This window comes from Bactrocera latifrons, unplaced genomic scaffold (assembly GCF_001853355.1).
Source record: "Bactrocera latifrons isolate USDA-ARS-PBARC rearing strain unplaced genomic scaffold, ASM185335v1 scaffold_60, whole genome shotgun sequence".
NCBI classification, from domain to species: domain Eukaryota; kingdom Metazoa; phylum Arthropoda; class Insecta; order Diptera; family Tephritidae; genus Bactrocera; species Bactrocera latifrons.
The window spans coordinates 797,004-816,372 of NW_017537268.1; the positions used below are offsets into that span (position 1 = coordinate 797,004).

The window sequence follows — 19,369 nt, forward strand, 5'->3', positions numbered from 1 at the left end:
TAGAACCAGGAAGGCAGTAGATAAGCGGCTGCCGGAAAAAGGCTGCATATACTAATATGAGCAAAAAATAGTAAGACTCTCTTCATAATTTTAAAAATCTTAATTTATTCTAAAAAAACTAGGTCGTTAGCGATTCACGTTTAATATCCGCAATTGACTCAAAATGGTTTCCACGCAGCGTTTCGTTTGAGTTTGCAGAATAGGCGGAAGTCACATGGAGCTAATATAGTGGCTGTGGCACGACATTGGTTGAAAATTTATCGAAAAGCTCCGGAACAATCTATGCTGTATGCGACAGTGCTTTATCATCGTGCAAAAATCAAGAGTTGTCGACTCATAATTTCATCCTCTTTTTGCGAACAGCTTCGCGCAAAGGATGCAAAACACCCAAATAGTATTCCTTGTTGACAGTTTGGCTGGTCGGAAGGAATTTGGTGTACACTATACTTCGATATTCGTAGGAAATTGAAAACATAACCTTGACGTTTAGCCTGCTTTGGCGTGGTTCATCTTGGACACTATATTAGGCCTATTGATTTCTGTTTCCAGGTCGTAAGCATAGATCCAAGACTCATCGCCAGTAATAATATTTTTTATGACGTCCTGGTGGTCGGAAAGCATTTTTTGACAGACGTAAACCCGACGCTATTTTTAGAAAAAGTTGAGTGCTTTGACTTTTCTTAGGACTAAATGAGCTTTCGAAATGGTTTTCACAGATCGTTTCAATATTTCAACGACGCCAGTAAGAACTTTGATTGTTAATTGAATTCTCAAGCATTGAATCCTTAATTTAATTGACTAATGATCACAGTTGATGGGCGTCCCGGACGTGGTTCGTTGTCAAATGGTTCTTCACCATCTTTGAATAATTTGTACAAATCAAAAAGAGTAGCTCGTGACAAACAATTAACGCCGAAGGCATTTTCCAACATTCCATTCCAAAAACACGCATGCTTTTTACACACACTGTCTCAAAAGCACTGCCGGACGGTTTTTGGCCTCTTCAAAGGTCACAATACGAACTGAATGGACACATGTAAGTACGACGATAAGTACAAGGAAAGAAGCATGAAAGAGACGCTGAAACTCTTCTCATGCTTCAGTATAGCATAATCTAGAAGTCGTCTTAGATATCTATCTCTATTAGATATCAAGTCATTCTTACTTCACCTCAAACTATACTGAACCTCCATCTGGCATTTCTAAGGTCAGTAGGTCCATGCGTGGCGTGGCAGCTGAGCGCCTATTCTGTAACTCGATTCGAAAAAAAATTTACTCAAATTCGGATTTTTTATATTCTGTAACACGATTTTCGGATTTTCAAGCCAATTTTCGAAAAATTGTTCGTTAGCTTTTGAGTTGTAGAAAGCAAAAACGAAAATTGTACGTATTTATACTGGCACAGGGTGGTAAAACATTCGCATAATTATAAAGTAGATCCGAATTTCGAATAGAATACATTTACTAATCAACATACAGAATAGGGCCTCTGGTCAGTATAACCCAAACCTCTTGACTTATGATGAATCGAATATCTCAATAAAGAAAATAATAATAAACACACAAAGAGAATAAGAGTAATCTATTTTGAGCTCTTTGTCTAACTTATTTTTTTGTTATTTTGTGACTATGTATTTCAGGCACAAAACTTTGCGAAACGCACTTTAAAGGTTCTCCTCTAATACCATATCCGTTATAACTAGTTAGATATGTATATGGTTACATTTTATATGACTTATAAATTATTTAAAAATATGTCGTCATATTTCACAAGGTATAAAATACTTTTTTATTTTATTCCCAAAAAATAGTTCAAGCTAAAATATCTTGACTTTTATTAAGCAAGGTCCTTCAAAATCATTTAAATAATTATTAAGTTGCTAGTTTTCTATACTTTTCTCTCAGAACGTGTATAGAAGGAGTCGTCATATCGGCGATCGTCATCATCGTCGTGGTCACCAAAGTTATTATTTCCACTCACGTGACGCTTTGAAGAGTCTGAAGACCAGGTATACGATGACAGTGGAGAGCTGCTCGAGCCACGTCTAAATGGTGAAGAAGCCGGGCTGTAGGACCATGGATGCGATGCTTCACTATAGCCCCTATTGGGAGGTGATGGACGACGATTACTGCCATAATTTTGGTGTTGATGAGAATGGAACGAAGAATGTTGTTGAGGGTGCTGAGCGGGATAATGGTGCTGGAAGTGATCATGTGGCGGGTGAGGAACCGATTGCTGATAATGGTGATGCTCGTGATAGTTTTCGTGATCATCTGTTTGTTGTTGTTGTGCATAGTTGTCATTTGGACGATTTTCAGGGTAGTGTTGTTGTTGTTGAAACTGAATTTGAACGGGACGGTCATGTTGCTGGGGCTGTTGAATTTGAGACGGCGGCTGTTGTTGTGGAGACTGAGCTTCATACCCCTCCTCTTCAAATTGCTCGGGTGGATATGGACGTTGTTGCTGGTGATGCTGGTGATGCTGTTGGAGCTGCTGTTGGTAATAATGTTGTTGGTTGAGACTGGTGGCGGAGTTTATTGTTTGATTCCGGTACAAATAGGGTGGGTCATACAACTCTGGGCGTGGATCCCGATTAGCCGTTATTATGGTTGGCGTGGGTGAAAAAGGATAAGTGTCACCATGATGGCTAGCACCGTATGCTTGATTATTATTGTTGCTGTTCACGTTCTGGTTGTGCTGGCTCTGCATTACCGCTGCGCCGCCATGATGCTGTTGTCCACTGTTGACACCGTTGGTGCCATAACTGTATTGGGGTTCTCCGGGTTGGCGATTGCCATTATCGCTGCCACCGTGATTGTTATTGTTATAATTACTAATGTGGTTATTGCTACTGGTAAGGCCAGCGCCGCCAGCGTTATTGTTGCCAACATTCACTGCAGTCGACACACCAGCTGCGGCACCACCGCCGCCTCCACCATCACTGTATGGTGATGTTTGTAGCGTCACACTGGCCAAACCGGGCGCTCCCGCCGCCACTGAGCTGCTGCCCGCCGACACCAAAGTCTCCGGCTGCACAACAATATTCGCACCCGATGTGAATGCCGACGCTGGCGAATTGCTCTGCTCACGCGAGTTCATTTCCGCCAGCTTCGTGTTGCGATTGCGCACCATATTCGTTGTCATCACCATCACAGTGGGATTCATCGCCTCCATATTCTCCTTGAGGCAGCTCTGCAGCAGATTCACAAAGAAAAAGAACGCCAACAATGTTAGTGCGTTCATTGTGGAGGCATTACTGTCGCTGGAGCTATGCTTCTTTTTGAAGCCCTTGGTCGGCACGGTCGGATGGGGACGGGCATAGATCTTTGGCGGAGGTGGTGCATAGCCGCCATAACCGCTACCGGCTGTGGCATGATGTGAATGCGAGCCACCGGTAGGCACATGTACCGGTGCATGTGCAGGATGATAGTCATAACCGCCAGCTCCGTCGCCATAGGGCGCACCATAACTGTTATCAAAGCATTTCGATAAACAAGAAGATATGAAACAAAAAATTAGAGCCTGCTATGTGGGTTCAGCATTTGTGTTCAATTCTATACTAACCCATACCCTGAGGGTCCAGTGCCACCGCCAGTGCCTGTTGCGTCATCGCCCCAGCCTGTTCCCCCGCCACCACCACTTGGGTACAAGCCATGTAGATTAGTTGCTTCATTCATCTCGCCCACTTCCGGTGACATTGGATACGCCATATGACTTGGATACCTGGCGCGATCTTCAGCACTTCTGCAACGGAAGTTGAGGTGATATGGAAGTATATTTATGTATTAAAAGTGAAATCGGGAAACGTCATTTCTATCTCAGCCTCACTAAAGCTTTTATTGTGCTGTTCCTGTGGCGCTCTTTCATATTAAACTTACCGCTGATATTTTACTATTGCCGCCAGTCGGCTCTACGCAACCAGTTTTCAACTGGTCTTAAGTCATGTTAAGGACTGTTCCTTTAGTATTATTTTTAACAACAATTTGAGGAAAATTTTTTGGTCTTATATTATGATAGTTAAATACACAGATTGCCAGTTCTTACGACAACAAAATCTGATACCCACGGACGGATTTTACCTTTTGAATTCGTTTCCTACTGGTCTGGTACTAGCTGTTATCTGTATAACAATTTTGGCAGTTGCACTTGAATACTTACGAATATTGATCCATATCAAGACTAGCTGCGGCCGAAAAGGGATTCACCGACACATCACTGTATGTTGGAGCATGATTTGGGGGCAAGTTCCCATAGTCCGTAAACATTTTTACCCTCTACGATCGATCCGCTTATTTCCCAATTTATAGTTTTATGTAGTATGTTTGTAGGCCAAATGTAAATATCGACTGCTTCAACTGCAATTTAAGAGATCAGAAGTACGGGCGTTTAAGCTTAGAAACAGATTTCCTTTGGATATAATATGGCATAAGCTCCACTTAAATAATTATAGAAAGCAAACCTTTAAACTCAAAAATTATGCAATAGGCTATTTTAGTAAAGTTTTTTAAAATCCATGAGAAATTTCGGTTTAAAATATACAGTTTTTATTCGACGTTTTGTTGAGTACATGTTTATTGTTACTGTTATATCTAATTAATCACAAATTCTGTTTCATGCCATGTCAGTTATCCAGATATAGTTTTCTTGTGAATCATGCACAACAACTAATCCGGCGATTTTCAAATAACGAAAACACAGCTATTTAAGAACATTTTCTCAAATCACTGCATATCGTTGATAAATTGTCTAGTTTTGAGGTTCTAGCTGGGTGGAGGTCATATCTGCGGTGAGAAATAAATGAAGAATGAGTTTGCAGTTTATTTGCTTTTTGAGCTCTATCTTACCTGGGTATAGTCATAACCGGGTAGTTGCACTCGCCATGCAATAGAAAATACAAAGGATCACAAGGAAAAGTCTCCGAGTTGAATTTAGTACAATTTTCTTTCAAAAATAAAATATGAATGACTGATAATTTGAGGCCGGCTATAACTTGTTCATACAAAAATAATTGATATTCATTTTTTTACAAGTGAGTGGTGTGAAGTGAAAAGTGTAAAGTGAATTTCGTGTTCCCTCAAGCGTCCATTGCTTCTCCAAGAACACCTCAAGGTTCCTCTAGTGACTTTTGTTTTACCTCTTCGATCAATTGAAAGCAGACTCCACGGAGCAGCAATTTCAGTTTGGGGAACAATAAAAATTCATACGGCGCCAAATCTGGGCAATACGACGTTGGTCGATGATATTCATTACATTTTTGACTCTAAATTCGGTCTCAATCGTGGCTCGATGCGATGGTGCCTTACTATCGTGTGAAATCCTTGAATTGCTCTTCCGTTTTGACTCAATTGAGGATATAAAAGTTAAATTGAAGAAGGCTGTAATGGCCATCGTGACAGTGGATTTTTCCATTTTCCATCATAGGATGAAAATTCGTTGCCATAACTGTATTGTAGCGGGGGGATCAGTTTAAAAGAGATGGAATAGACAAAATTCACCGCTCATTTTGATCACAGTAGTTCTTAGCAGTAAAGGGCCTATTTTAGTGCTGTCGTAGATACAGTATAACTCCAAAATATTAAACTTTTTTTTTGTTAGTTTCACTGTGTATTCTAGAAACATGTAAAAATATACTCTGAAGTTTTCAAAATTATGGATGTAAATTTTTGTTTCTTAATTCCCATAAATTGACGCGTTTTAAGCTATCACATTCGGTGTGCCCCTTTACCACTTTTTTGCTTTTACAAGTAGTGTAAATTTTCTATGTGCTATTACTTAAGGCAACATTTCAGTCTGAAAATAAAAAGTCATTTTGGTTTTTGTATTTTCAAACTAACTATTCAATAATATGGCTAAAAGATGATTTTTTAAAATTCCAGTTATTTTCGGAGATATTGTTCTTTATACACTGAACAGAGTATATTAAATTTGCCGCCACGTCTGTAATACACAGCAAAAAGCAAAACATCCTAGGAGATCGTATAAAATATTGGGTAGTCGAAAATTGCTTTTCGTATTTCTAATTAAACTTCAACTTATTTTTTTATATTTATAATGTATTTTATACATCCAAATATTATCTGGTCGACCACTTTTTGCCATTTTTTCGCTATAGACATTATTCCATCACTGTAAGGCTTTCTGGTTTCTAGGCGAAAAATTGCGACAAGTAATTTTCACAGGCTTTTCTTGAAGGCAACTGTACCCCATTAAGGAAGTTCTGCATTGACCGAAACGAATGGTAATCCAATGGTAATCCAAGTCAAAGCTATATGGTGGATGCATTAAGACTGCCCAGCCAAGCTCTCCCAGTTTTTGCCGAGTCATCAAAGATGTGTGTGGTCTGGCGTTGTCCTGATGGAAGACGAAGCCCCTTCTGTTGATCAGTTCTGGCATTTTTTCCGATTGCTTGCTTCAATCTCATCAGTTGTAAACAGTAAAATGTAGAATCAATCATTCGACTAAGCTGGATGATTTTTTAGTTTGAGTAGTAAACTTTATGAATATGCGATGGTTATTTCTGAGAAACGAACATTAGTTGGCGAAATTTTAGTTTGAATGAAAAAACGAAAATTCCTATGTTAAATGAATGGAAACTTAAAAACAATAGCGGCCGCTTAAAGTTAAGCTACAGCGCCTGGAACGAGGGAGGATTTTTATTTCATCAATCACTAACATTTAAGGTGGTAAGAGTTGAAAAAAATTAAAAAAAAATTTTTGAAGCACCCTAATGATTAGTAATTTATTATTTAATAGCAATGTTAGAGAATGTTATCCACAATAAATATACGCAAAACAAGCTTTAAGGAATTTCTTTGAATTTTTTTTTTACATAAATTTTAAGATTATATGGAAAATGTCAGTATACAAAAGTTGTAGACTAAGTCATTACCTACAACAATGCCACATAAATTTTTACTAGAGGACTCGTAGTTTTGCTGGAAATCGAGATAAACCAGCAAAATTCAATCACGCTCCTCTTCTTTTTTTCTCGACCTAAGATGACCTGTAAATTATTTTTCTCTAATTGTTTGTTAACTTATCGTTTGTGTCCGATGGGTATCATTCTAGCATGATCCTCTTTTTATATCTTTTATAATTTTGAAAAACTTCTACACTAGTCCAATAGCGGGATTTAAATTTGACAATCATCACTTGAAACTCATTATATTATTTCACTTTAACGCAATATTAGTAAAACATGTCGCCTAAGCAGTCGCTGGATAAATACCGTTTAGTGAATGCTACCAAAAACTTCATTTCAAAAGACACGAATCTAGAATCAAACTTTTAGTGTAAGCAGATTGCAACTACAACAAACAGATATCCTAAACAAACAACCGCATCTGCGACATGTTAACTAAACAACAAAAATAATTATCAACTAGAAATGCACTTCGAGGCAAGCTGTGAAGACGCGTCAATTCCCCGACTACAAATTTCCGAACCGGCTTGAGAAGTGCTGCGGGCAGAAGCGAACAGCAGCCACTAACCGCCAAACTAAGAGTCGTCAGCCGCCAACGCGAAACCACAATTGACAATGTCGTGTGGACAACTGAGGCAGCGACGACGCCGACGCTGACCGTAACTGCGACAGTGTCAGAAATTTCAAGTTTGAGGCGAAGAAGCACAGGCACATGCATGTGCGAAGTGTCTCCACGCTAAAATTTCACAGACAATTGGTGGCAAGTGATGCAAATTACACGCTGGTGGTTGTTGTAGCGCTTGGCGTTGCGGTTGCATGCACGCACAGCCTCATAATCTGTCACATATATGTGTTCACCCATAACGGTAAATGTTTATGCGCACATTTATTCAATTGCCGGCTGCCATGCGCCGCCCAAACGCCCAATGTCTAAGTGACCCACACACGCACACACACGAGAATTGGAGCGCGGAGAGCTGAGACACGCACGACAATGGTCGCAACACCAGCGCTAGCAAACAGCTAGCGGAGGCAGCCACACACAACTGGAGCAAGCAATAACTGTAGCAAAAGCAATAACAATAACGACACCACTCCACCGCAACGGCGCCACAAGTGCTACATGTGCACCTGAGTGCTTATCTAGGCATGAACTCAAAAACATCAAATGCATGGCAATTGTGCCGCTGCGACGCCTAATACGAGTACTCGCTGCGCTCAGCTCAAGAGGTACAACTGTTAACACAATTTCCAATTGTTGTAGCTGTTGTCGCATGGTGTGACAGTTGGCACCTCACCGCTTGGCTGATTGCTGTGCCGATTGCTTGTTGCTTGCCAAACGGCTCGATGCAGCGATACCCAATGCTCCTCGCTGCCCACGCTCCCGCAAACTCTCAAGGCTCAATGGGCTTCTGGCAAATCGCCACTTGACCATGAAGTGTTGATGGCTCACAGAAGCGGTTGACAGTTGCAACATTGTGTTGCCGCCAGCGGGGAATAGTAAGTTTGATGTAACCACAGGCTCAAGCGAGAGATGCCTAAGCAATATGTCGGTATATTGATGTTGTAGTTCAGTACCGAAGTAGGTTCAAACTAGTTCTATTCAATAAATGTTATGCTAATATTATTATTGTTATTGAAACCGAAGCAATTCGAAGCCCAATTGCCCAATTGCTTCAAATTTGCGTCGCACTTTCTTTCTAATAAAATAACTAAGTTTTCTATGGTTTTAAGTAAGGTTAGGTTAATCTGGTAGCCAATAACCCACGCATTGGCCTATTTTGGCCCTTTGCGATACCAGACGGAGTTCAGTTTCTAGGTCCAAGAGAAGTAGTCATCCTTTAGGAAGTCTGTACTTAACACGATTTTGATAGACTTTGCGGCCTCACTATTGATTCCTCCAGTGTATGGTATCATACCGTGGGGACCCCAGATGCCAATGCGGAACAAGTGCACAAAACATGCTCTATTATTTCCCTGGTACTCTGCTGTAAACATTTACTGCAGTCTTCTCGATCTGTCAGCCCCATCTTGCGATCATGTGTCGCCACCAGACAGTGACCAATTACTATTAGGATCATATTCCTACAGTCACTTCTATCAAGTGCCAATAGGAATGCTGTGTACTTCCGATCTATCGTATTGCACATGACTTTTACAGTCTTTCATCGGGTTTTTATATTTCTTTATCATGCTTCTGTAGAGTTCTTCATATAGGCAATGATTGGGTTTTCCAACGTTGCGTACGTTCTCGGATGTTAACCTTACATCATTCTTGACAATCCCGTCCACTATTTCATTGCCCTCGATTTGTGGCCTGGCACCCAGTAGAAGTGAACTTGTCTCACTCATCATTATCGTTCTGCTACATGGTGCAGATGCATGAAGGATGACAACATCTGATGAGTCGACGTTACGAGTTTTCGAGAGAAAGGTTCTGCGGAAGAGTTTTGATCCTTTGCGCATTGGTAACGGGGAATACCTCAGTCGATAGAACGGTAAACTGAACGAGACTGTATATGGCGATATTTACATGGTTCAGCGAATCAAGAGACAGCGGCTACACTGGCTAGGTCATGTCATCCGAATAGATGAAAACGGTTCAGCTCTGGGAGTATTCAACGCAGTACCCGCTGAGGAAGCATAAGAAGAGGAAGACTTCCACTCCGTTGGAGAGAGCAGGTGGAGAAGGATCTAGCTACACTTGGAATCTCCAATTGGCGCCAAACAGTGGAAAGGAAGAACAACAAACGCGCTGTTGTAAATAATAAGAATGTAACGATAGAGCCTTGAAACATTCACAATTATTGAAAAAATCTCGTTCCATACACTTTTCAGGATTATCCTCTCGTTGAACTTTTTCATCGATTCTTAGGCCATGTGGTAAGTTGTGTAACGGCATTAAAATCAGATCAAAATTGAACTTATGTACAAGCAAAGCAGCTACTTGACTCATGCGAGGCGTTCATCCACCGCTGATAATGACAATAAAATCAAAATATAGAAACAGTGATTGACGTTGACATTTGCGAATCTGCGGATGATCTCAATGTTCCTGATGGATCGACGCAACCATTTCGGTTAACGTTTTGGGCAAGAAGCGTGTCAATGCTAGACTCGCACCAAAACCACTGTAGAGAGAGAGACCGCAAAAAAGATGCTGAAACACGTTGTTGAGGCAACTACATTCATCAAAAGCATCATTACGGGTGAAGTGGTGTATATTTATGAATATTAGGTCAAAACTAAAAAGAAACCTAAATTCTATGAAAACACTGAAAGCGATCCCTGCCAAGGCTAATAAAACTTATAGAAAAATTAAAGCAATCGACATAAACACAAACTGGTTCATTTTGTTCCCGACAATAAAAATTTTAGTGAAAACACGTGGAAATGTAAATTTCCTTAAACCAAGTCATATTTTAACAGCTGGTATTATTTTATATGAGAGAATATTACGTATGAAATTTTGCTGCAGATTTTCTAAGAAAATGTTTGACTATAATACCAAATCCGATTCTTAAATCTTCTCGCAAAAACAGTCGACTATATAACTGCCTTCTTCTAGCATCTGAAACTTCAAGCTCAACGAATCAGAACGCATACACATGAACCAACATAAACAGCAGTGCATACTTATTCTACACATGTATGTCGACACTTGAATTTAATTCTGAATTAGTTGAAAACATTTAGGAAATAAATTTCCGAAATCAGAAGACCACACAGTAATTGTACGCAAGAGTTAATTACAATCACGAAAAGTTTTTGAACAAACAAAAAGGTTTCGAAATCAGAAATTCTTACTGAGCGACCAGCAGAAACGTGTCAACGCCAGCCACGCCCACGAGCAACAGCAGCAGAAACAATTGTCACGACAATAATAAGTCCGCCGCAAATGCCACCCTAATCATTTGTAAATATCCTGAACAAACAGCCTAATTGGATACGCCAGCGGCGCCCAGAGCCGACACAAAGCGCCACTCGCTCCGAACGAGCAGCGAAAAGCGACGAGCGGACAGCAGCCTTGAAGGCCGGTTAAAGCTGCAAAGCTACGCACACACACACGCACACATTTTGAACACGCACACACTCCTTTATTGCTGAGCTAAAGAATCATCGGCGACTTGGCGTTGTTTTTGTGCCGCTGTCGTCAGCTCATCAGCAGCTGCGTTAAAAGACTATCAAAATGTCGAAGGAGGAGAGGCGTAAAAAAGCATCAACTGAAGAACTGAAGCTTTTGTTGATTACGGTTTTAATTGGCATCTTTAAGTTGTCATTGTTTCGAGCAGCGCACGAATAAAAGGGGAAGCGCGTGTGTATGTGTGCGTAGCTGCGTTTATGCCTCTGCGGGTATGTGTGTGTGTCTGTTTCCGAGTTGTCGAGTGTGTGTGTGGGTGAATGAGTTAAGAACGGAAAGGACGTAGCAGACCGTACGACAAACACGTAAAGCAGTTGGCTAAAACAAAGTAATACAAAAAAGGGCAACAACAACAAAAACTTGTGAATACATTTAATTACAAAAACAAGTTTAATTTTTAATTTAGCACAGACGCACACCACACACCACACAGCTACATGCATATATATATTTGTTGTATTTATGTGGCGATTAATGCAACTATGTGCATTAGGAGCCTCAGGCATTGAGACAAGTGTGGAACACTGAGTCCACTGAGTCGCTTAATTTCGCCTAAGAAAACAACTCCAACACATATATACATACATATATACATATTACATAATTATCTGCATATATTTACAATATTATTTAAAAAGTATCGCTTTTCATGTGCGTGAGCCAACATCTTCATAGGTATATGTGTGTGTTTGCTTCGAGGTGCTTGCCACTAACGAACTCTCGGTTTGTATTCGTGTTGAAGCAGGAAATGCAGTAGAAGGAAGGATGAACAGGCTCTCTTATAAATGAAATTGTTTCAATTTTACGTCTACACACACACACACACAGGTATAATGACAAACATACTAGTATATGCACAGCAAGTATTCTTAGCTTAAATTAATATCGCGGCAGAGCGCAAGCGAATATAAAAAGTGCGGTACGAAATTCAGCCGCAACCGATTCTTGCAAATACAATGCATTTTACAATTTTTAGAGCTAGAAGATTATCTAAGATTAGATTAGTTAGGTGCTAGTGAGACGATCTCATTCCCATATGGAAACAGCGATCCAAGGGCTATTATCCTGCGTCTGCAGTCTGCTATGCAGTCAATTAGCAGGTGTTCAGGAGTTTCAGGCTCCCTATATCAGAACCGTCAATTTTGGTGTGAAGCTAGGTAGTTGTTAAACAAGTGCTTCTTCAGCTTACAGTGGCCAGTGTTGAATGCGGCCTGAGTTAGTCCCTGTGGCGGTTGATTGCCAATACCTCTCTGCTTCCCTTTCTTTCTTGCAGAGCAGCTCCTTTATGGTATGAGAACCCACCGCCAGCTTCAGTTCTTACCATGTTAGTGGATGCTACGTAAGCGTGCTTATCAGCCAATTCATTTTCGACCGTGCACCCAAATGAGATGCACTTGGTTACGTTCCGCTAGACTATTCAGCCGTTTTCCACACTATTCTACCAATAGCGATTTGATGTCATAGGCAGAGATTGCTTTGAGTGCCGCTTGACTGTAGCTAAGTATAGTTATATGTTCGTTGCAAAAGTTGCGGCCAATATTTATATCTATGCACCGACTAATGGCAAAGACATTTGCTAGAAAACTTCCCATAGATATGGAGAGTTTGGTGCGTGGTCCTGCTACTGCTGCACCAATTCCTTCCGACATTTTCGAGCCGTTGGTGTACCACTTCATTGTACTATCCCTAAACAGTAGTTCGAGAGTGGAAGCATTTTGAATTTCTTGGTGAAGCTTAACCTTTTAGTGATGCTGACCCTTGGGAGAAGAGCCAATGGTATTACACTTAATCAGATAATTTAGCTATATGAGCAAGATAGCTTTACATCGGTTCAAGATGTGGACAAAGAGTGATCATTAGGGTGGGTAAAAAAACGGGTATTTTTTATCGCTTCGTACTCTGACGAATAGGTTCTTAGACATTCGTTAAAAAATCTATCTAAGTAAAAGCTCTTATTTGCAACGGAAAAATCTCCGACTTCAGTTAAAAAAATGCTTTTCTTATTTTCAGATAGAAAAATTCAGACCTCGCTTTCGAATTATTGAAAAAAACATATTGTTGCTCTGCAAAGTGGTTTCTTATTTTTTACTTAATTTTTTTATTTTTATTTTATTTTTTATTTTTTATTTTTATTTTTTTTTTGAAGCTGAATATCTCATAGTCAACTTCCTCGTATCATGATATATAATAGAGAAATATGCTATTATTTTCTATACTTTCCAAGCTAACTAAATATAACATTTTTTATTCGGTTTTTAATCGAACATTATTTTTATTCAAACTTACCTCACATTTTTACTTCACATAACGTAAAAAAAGCTACAACTTCAAATATTTAAAAAAATCAGCCTATTAAGTCATTACATCTTATCCAAAGCTTTGGTAACCAGTATACTGGTTATATTCGTAAATTACGACTCTCAGTCGTACAGCAAATGATAAAGCGTCTCGGGAACTTTGAGAGTGGGTATAAAAATGTTAAACATTTCCAACATTCAAGACATTTCGTTTGTTTCGCAAGGTTCTTCGCTCTCTTTCTTCTTTTTGTGGTATTGCTTTAGTGTGCCACGGACTCACAGTGTTCTCGAACTACAACAAAAGTTTTTGAAATTTAGAAAAAACCTTCCAATCTATTATTGAGGTAGAAAGGCGAAATATGACTTTAATTTTGATTTAAGAAAAAATATATATAATATAGAATTTCTAACTTTTGGACGCTTCCAAGTATGGGCTTGCTATATTTTAATAAGAAATAAAAAAATGTTAACCACTTCTACTTTAAATTGTATAGTGAAAATAAATTCCATTTAAACAGATCTGGACTAACTGCACTCGAAATAGACTCTTAGCAAGGCAAAGTGCTTGAAAAGTCAAACCTTTAAAGCTATTTTTTAAATATTATATGAGAATAAAGAAAGTTTGATTTGGTTTTACAGAGACAGTTTCGGTGAAACGTAAAAAGCAGATGTTAACCCGAAATATAAGCCTTATATTAAGTATTAAAACCAATTATAAAAATTCTTAGAAATGCTGAAAACGAACTAACCGTGAAACGGTAAAACTTACATCGCGGCAAAAGTTAAAATTTGGATTACAGTTGCTGATAAACGCAAATATACGAAATTAGATTTCTGTGCATCTTCGAACATAATTGCTTAACGTAATGAATCCGAAATGTAAAGATGTAGTTGCAGAAACATTCGCTAAAATTATGTGACACTGCTTTTCATTTTATATGAAATCGAAACACTGTGCGCTTTCGCATTCTTTTCCTTCACGCACTTACAGAGCGAATAACATTTTACGATAAAATAATTGCTTTTTATACATGTGTACATACAATGCATGTAAATAGCATTACTACATGGTAACGAAATAAAATTAATTTAATTTCCAGCTGAGAAGTATGTACTTAACAGACAAACTGCGGTGTAAAACAAATGTTTAATTGTTGAAGCAAGACTAAAAATATAAAATGCAAATAAAAATAGAAAAAAATAAAAAATAATGTATCAATCTTAAAAAGTTTTGTCCACATATTTTTAAATGTTTGGATTCATTTTTATTTTGCAACTGCCAAATAGAAGATTTTCAATTATTATCTTAGTAGCAAATTAGCCTCTTTTTAAGACAATAAAAGCATTCTAATGAAGAAAATTGAAGAAGTAAGTTAATTGTCAAGGTATTCAGAATAAATTTTGTTTCCAGAGCGGAGACTATAATGGCAAAATCTCTCCTTAACACCATACAATTTTATAAGCAATTCACTTACATTTGGGCTTTAAGGGCATATGTATATCCATTTTCGAAGATCCAAATATAGTCATGTGGATGTATATGGTCGTCATTAGATCAATTCTAACTTATGGAGCACTGGTGTAGGGTACACTACAATATTCTAGACCTCTATTTTTTATCCAACCACAAAACACAGCCAACATCTTCCAAGCGGCAGTACTAGGTATAAGGAAAATTTGTGAAGTTCTATTGAAAAACTTCGGGAGGATGCAAAAAGTAACCACATACACAGACAGCTAGGAGGCAGTGCTTTCCTTGTCGACACCACAAATTCATTGCAACGTAATAAACAACTGGAAGAAGTCTTTGAGCTCACTGCCAGGTACACTGAACTTGTTCATAATTTGTGTTGCCGGTCGCAGAACTATTTTCGGCAACGAAAAGCCAGACGAATTGGTTAAGCAAGCAGCCTTTTTAGTTATCTCGAGGTGGAGCTATTACGATGACCGCTAGGAACTATTACAAGCGAGCTTTATACGCATTTTGAATGAATTGCTCAATGTAGATAGAACGCAGCAACAAGCTGCAAAATACACAGAAGGTATAAGCCAAATATGTCAGGAGTACAAACAATAATCTACTATTTGGTACCAAAACATCATATGCAGACCTACAACTTCTATTTCGAGGCACTGACTTTTGGGGAACATTGGTCTGCTTTATAACAATCGTGGCTGCATCTGCAAGCAAGAATGAAATACGAAAACGGTTTTACACTTTTTCTGTGAAAGTAAAGCTCTCACAAACTCGACACTCGACATCGGTATTGGGGCACCAAACCATGAATGGTTTTCCACAAAAAGTGTAATACTAAGTAGTTTCATTGAGAATAAGAAAAACTTCTTTGAAAATCCTGGACCTATCAATTTGAAGTTTTCGAACGGCCTTCTAATTCTAATTCTTTAAATTTTTAAAATATTTTTAAAAAAGCTTTTTAGCAAAAATTTACTTTTTTTTTTTTGAAAAGCAGTTATCTCATCAAAAATTATAATTTGGCCTAGTATTTCGATTATTACCAGTATTCATTTACTTCAATAATGCATTTTTATGATTTTTGGATTTGAAATAATTTTGCGCAGAAAAATCATACTCACCGCCAACCACCCTTTTTTCAGAGGTCATCCTGTATACATTGACCAGGGAAACCAAATGTTTTCAAAATGATTGCCCAATTATAAAAATATATAAAATACTGCAAATGAACATTACTTTTATTTTTTCAATTTGTTAAAAGACGTCTTTAAAAAAAAATTCACAAAACCAGTTTTTTGATCTGATCCACTTCAAATCCTGAATTGAACACTTCTCCAACAAGAAGTTTGGGTACTCTTTAAGGAGAACAAATAAAATCTTCAAAAATCGTGGAGAAATTTACTCACACTCCCACATCCACTCTCGCCTGCCCCCAACAAACCAACAAAGCTTCGTGTGTATTGCGCTTTTGTTTGCTACAACTAAATAAATAATTTATTCTGCTTAGGTAGTAAGTGCTCACTAACGGCAAAGGTTAAATGCGCCTTAGTGTTTGTCATTCCCGGCGCGTTAAATGATTTATGCCATTTAATTTATTGCAATGAAACAGAAAGCACATTCTTTCAAGAATAAGAAACGAAATATTAAGAAAGCACATGAATGTTGTTAACAAAGCCACCTTATTGTTGGCAAGTTCCATAGATAATTATTGTAAGTCACTGCCGCCGAGCTGAAATGCGTTTGCGCCTCCCCAATTTCATAGAATTCGACTGTGTTGCATAAAATCAGGCGCATACATATTTAATTGGTGGAGAGCAGCCAATAAAAATAGCCACTTTATTTACTTGTCGCACATCTTGACCGGGATATTGTAGGATATCTTGCAACAGCATATGCTGTGTCTTCTCAAATGAGTGCGTGTGTGGGGCGTATACGTAATCACGGCAATTAACAGCGTATTTCGCAGGCAATTTGTTACTTGACGAACTTGCGACAAAACTTTAAATGAACTTTAACAAACACATGTTTATACGAATGATACACGCCATAAACAGTGTTTGGACTTGTGTGCGCCATCACTAGAACTGCAACAACAAAGCTATGCCAGCAAGCGTTGCAGCTGTCATTCGCATGGCGTCATAACCGACACACAAACTTACTAAAGACACGCTGAAAAATGTTGAAGCGAGTGTTGCGACTTGAAGCCGCTGTCAATTTTTATGCCGCCACCGCTCATCCAGCATTGGTCCTTCGTGTACCCTCAACACTAAAACATTAAAAGTCGTGCAAATATTTGCTTTGCATTTTTCCCCCAGCGTGCGGAGTCATCACATATGTATGTGCATGAATGTGTCTTTCTGTTCATGTGTTTATGTGCGCGTGTATGAGTTGGAAGCCTTAAAAAATCCACCCTCGGCAATTGCTCGTAAATGGCAAAATTACTTGTATCTGCTGTCAAAGCGTAATAAAATCCTCTTTGACGCAAATAACGCTCGAATATATTCGGCTCTTGAAATATGTGGCGAATGGCGCCAACTATGCCCCTTACCCACACCCTTGTAAACAAGGCATGTTATATACTTGTCAATGTATTCCTGTTTATACTCATATGTCTGCGGACTCAGTGTTCTATTTTTTTGCGAATTCCTTGCCTTCTAAGCGTTGAGTAGGAAGTTGGTGTGTGAGCTGAAACATAAATTGCGTCACTCAACAAGCGTATTGTCGCACCGTCAATTGTGGAGATAAGCGCTTAACGGCTTATAGCTAAGATAGACATCTTACTCCTTTAATTGTTGTTCAAAGAAGAGTATAGTAATTTTCCTGACATACTACAGTATTTTTCCTAAAATTATGTAAATGTTATATGAAACTAGATTGCATATACTTATAGCGTAGTGATATAAAAGCCCTTGTCGTACTTCTCTTTAATACGAATCACAGTACTCGACATGTGCTCCATCACCCATCTTGAGACCTAACATTCAGTATTGGATAATATTCGACCGAATATCACGTTCAGCACCAATGAAGAAAATACAGCAGCCGTAGCTTAGAGCGTACACTAAGATCGTGGAGAGTTGATTCGACGTCATTTGCAGCAACTCGGACTGACGTTTGGGACGACTTTGCGCACTGTAGGTTAAAGCATACACAATACAGCTTGTGCAAGAACTAAGGCCGCTCAACCTTCACTAGCTTCGCTCAATTGGCTCTTGAAAAGTTTCATGAAGATTCGGTGTTTTCGAGCCAAATTTTTTTCAGCGATGGCGCCCATTTCTGGCTCATCAGGTATGTAAACAAGCAAAATTAGGCGAAAGAAATTATTATCAAAACCCTTATGCTGTGCATATTTTCCTGACAAATATACCCAAGAAGATCATGTGTGATCGGTTCTGCGGCTCTGAAGAATTCTTAACCACCTACTCTGAAAAGAGTTGTTCGGAAAAAAACAACTAACAAGGGAGTCGATTACACTAAGTTAAAAAATTCTAACAAATTTGCTAATATTTCCCAAACTACAACTAATAGGTGGCGCAAAAATCAACTTCCGCTTTTTTTGAAACAAACTTTTTTAAAAAATGAAAAACTTTGATTCTGCTAGGGTATTATTTTTATTTGGTCTTTTAAATTTCTTTACAGCAAGTCGAGAATATGATATCATGTAAATGGCCGCCGCCACAGTTGACTGTCATTTGAGCCCTTTTTATGGCATTTTCCATCACTTTGGCCAGCACTTCCGGCGATAGGCCCTCACATTCTTGACGGATATTGCCTTTAAGAGCTGCAAGAGTCTGAGGCTTGTTGATATAAACCCGCGACTGCAAAAAGCTCCACAAAAAGAAGTCTAGAGCGGTCAAATCAGGCGATTTTGCTGGCCAGTGTAAATCACCAAAACGGGAGATTAGGCGCCCGGGAAATACATCCTGCATCATATCGGTTGTGGCACGCAGTGCAGCATACCATTGTTTATTTACGTGTATTGCGCATGTGTTAACTGCACAAATGTCAAGTCAGAACTGACATTAGAAGTCAATTGCAAAATTTATAGCATCTTCTGATCATCTTCCGACCTTTGCCCCACCCTGTATTTATCTGTTAGGCTTCGAATTTTCAGGTAATATTCTCGTTATACACATAGGTACATACTTATGCATGTCTACGCAAAAAAATATTTTTGGAAAATCACTAGCGGACTCACCTTAAGTAAAAGCTTCAGAAACAAAAACACATAAACGGTTCGGTCGGCTTAAAAGTTGTTGTGTTTGTGCAGCACAATTAGCAGTATAACTTCGGTTAAGCATCTAATGTAAGAGACAAAAATTTTCTAACCGATATACATATACTACAGTCATCGACTAAAGCTCGCTCTGTGTAGACGTGTTTCGGCTTATCTTTTGCATATTTTGCATATTTCGCTCAGTACACATCCGTCTTACGTGCACGTGTTTACTTAGAAAATCTCTGTTTTATAATTCGTTTTTCCTACAAGTGTTTTCTAAACAAGTGAATCGAGTGTGTAGAAATAATAATCATG

The 19,369-nt window shown here is 38.8% G+C and overlaps 1 protein-coding gene across 2 annotated transcripts; it reads right to left on the reverse strand.

The window, feature by feature from the left end:
* Positions 1-1,808: 1,808 nt before the first annotated feature.
* LOC108975010 (putative uncharacterized protein DDB_G0279653) lies at positions 1,809-5,095 on the reverse strand. 2 transcript variants are annotated; one of them, XM_018943208.1, is made up of 5 exons: positions 4,846-5,095; positions 4,461-4,782; positions 4,160-4,356; positions 3,566-3,742; positions 1,809-3,470 (listed from the first exon to the last, which is right to left on the reverse strand). In XM_018943208.1, the coding sequence occupies exons 3-5, from the start codon at positions 4,264-4,266 to the stop codon at positions 1,889-1,891; spliced, it is 1,866 nt and encodes a 621-aa protein (XP_018798753.1). In that variant the 5' UTR covers positions 4,267-4,356; positions 4,461-4,782; positions 4,846-5,095; the 3' UTR covers positions 1,809-1,888. The 2 variants fall into 2 exon arrangements, with proteins under 2 accessions (XP_018798753.1, XP_018798752.1); XM_018943207.1 differs by having other exon boundaries at positions 3,566-3,745.
* Between the last annotated feature and the right edge of the window lie 14,274 nt (positions 5,096-19,369).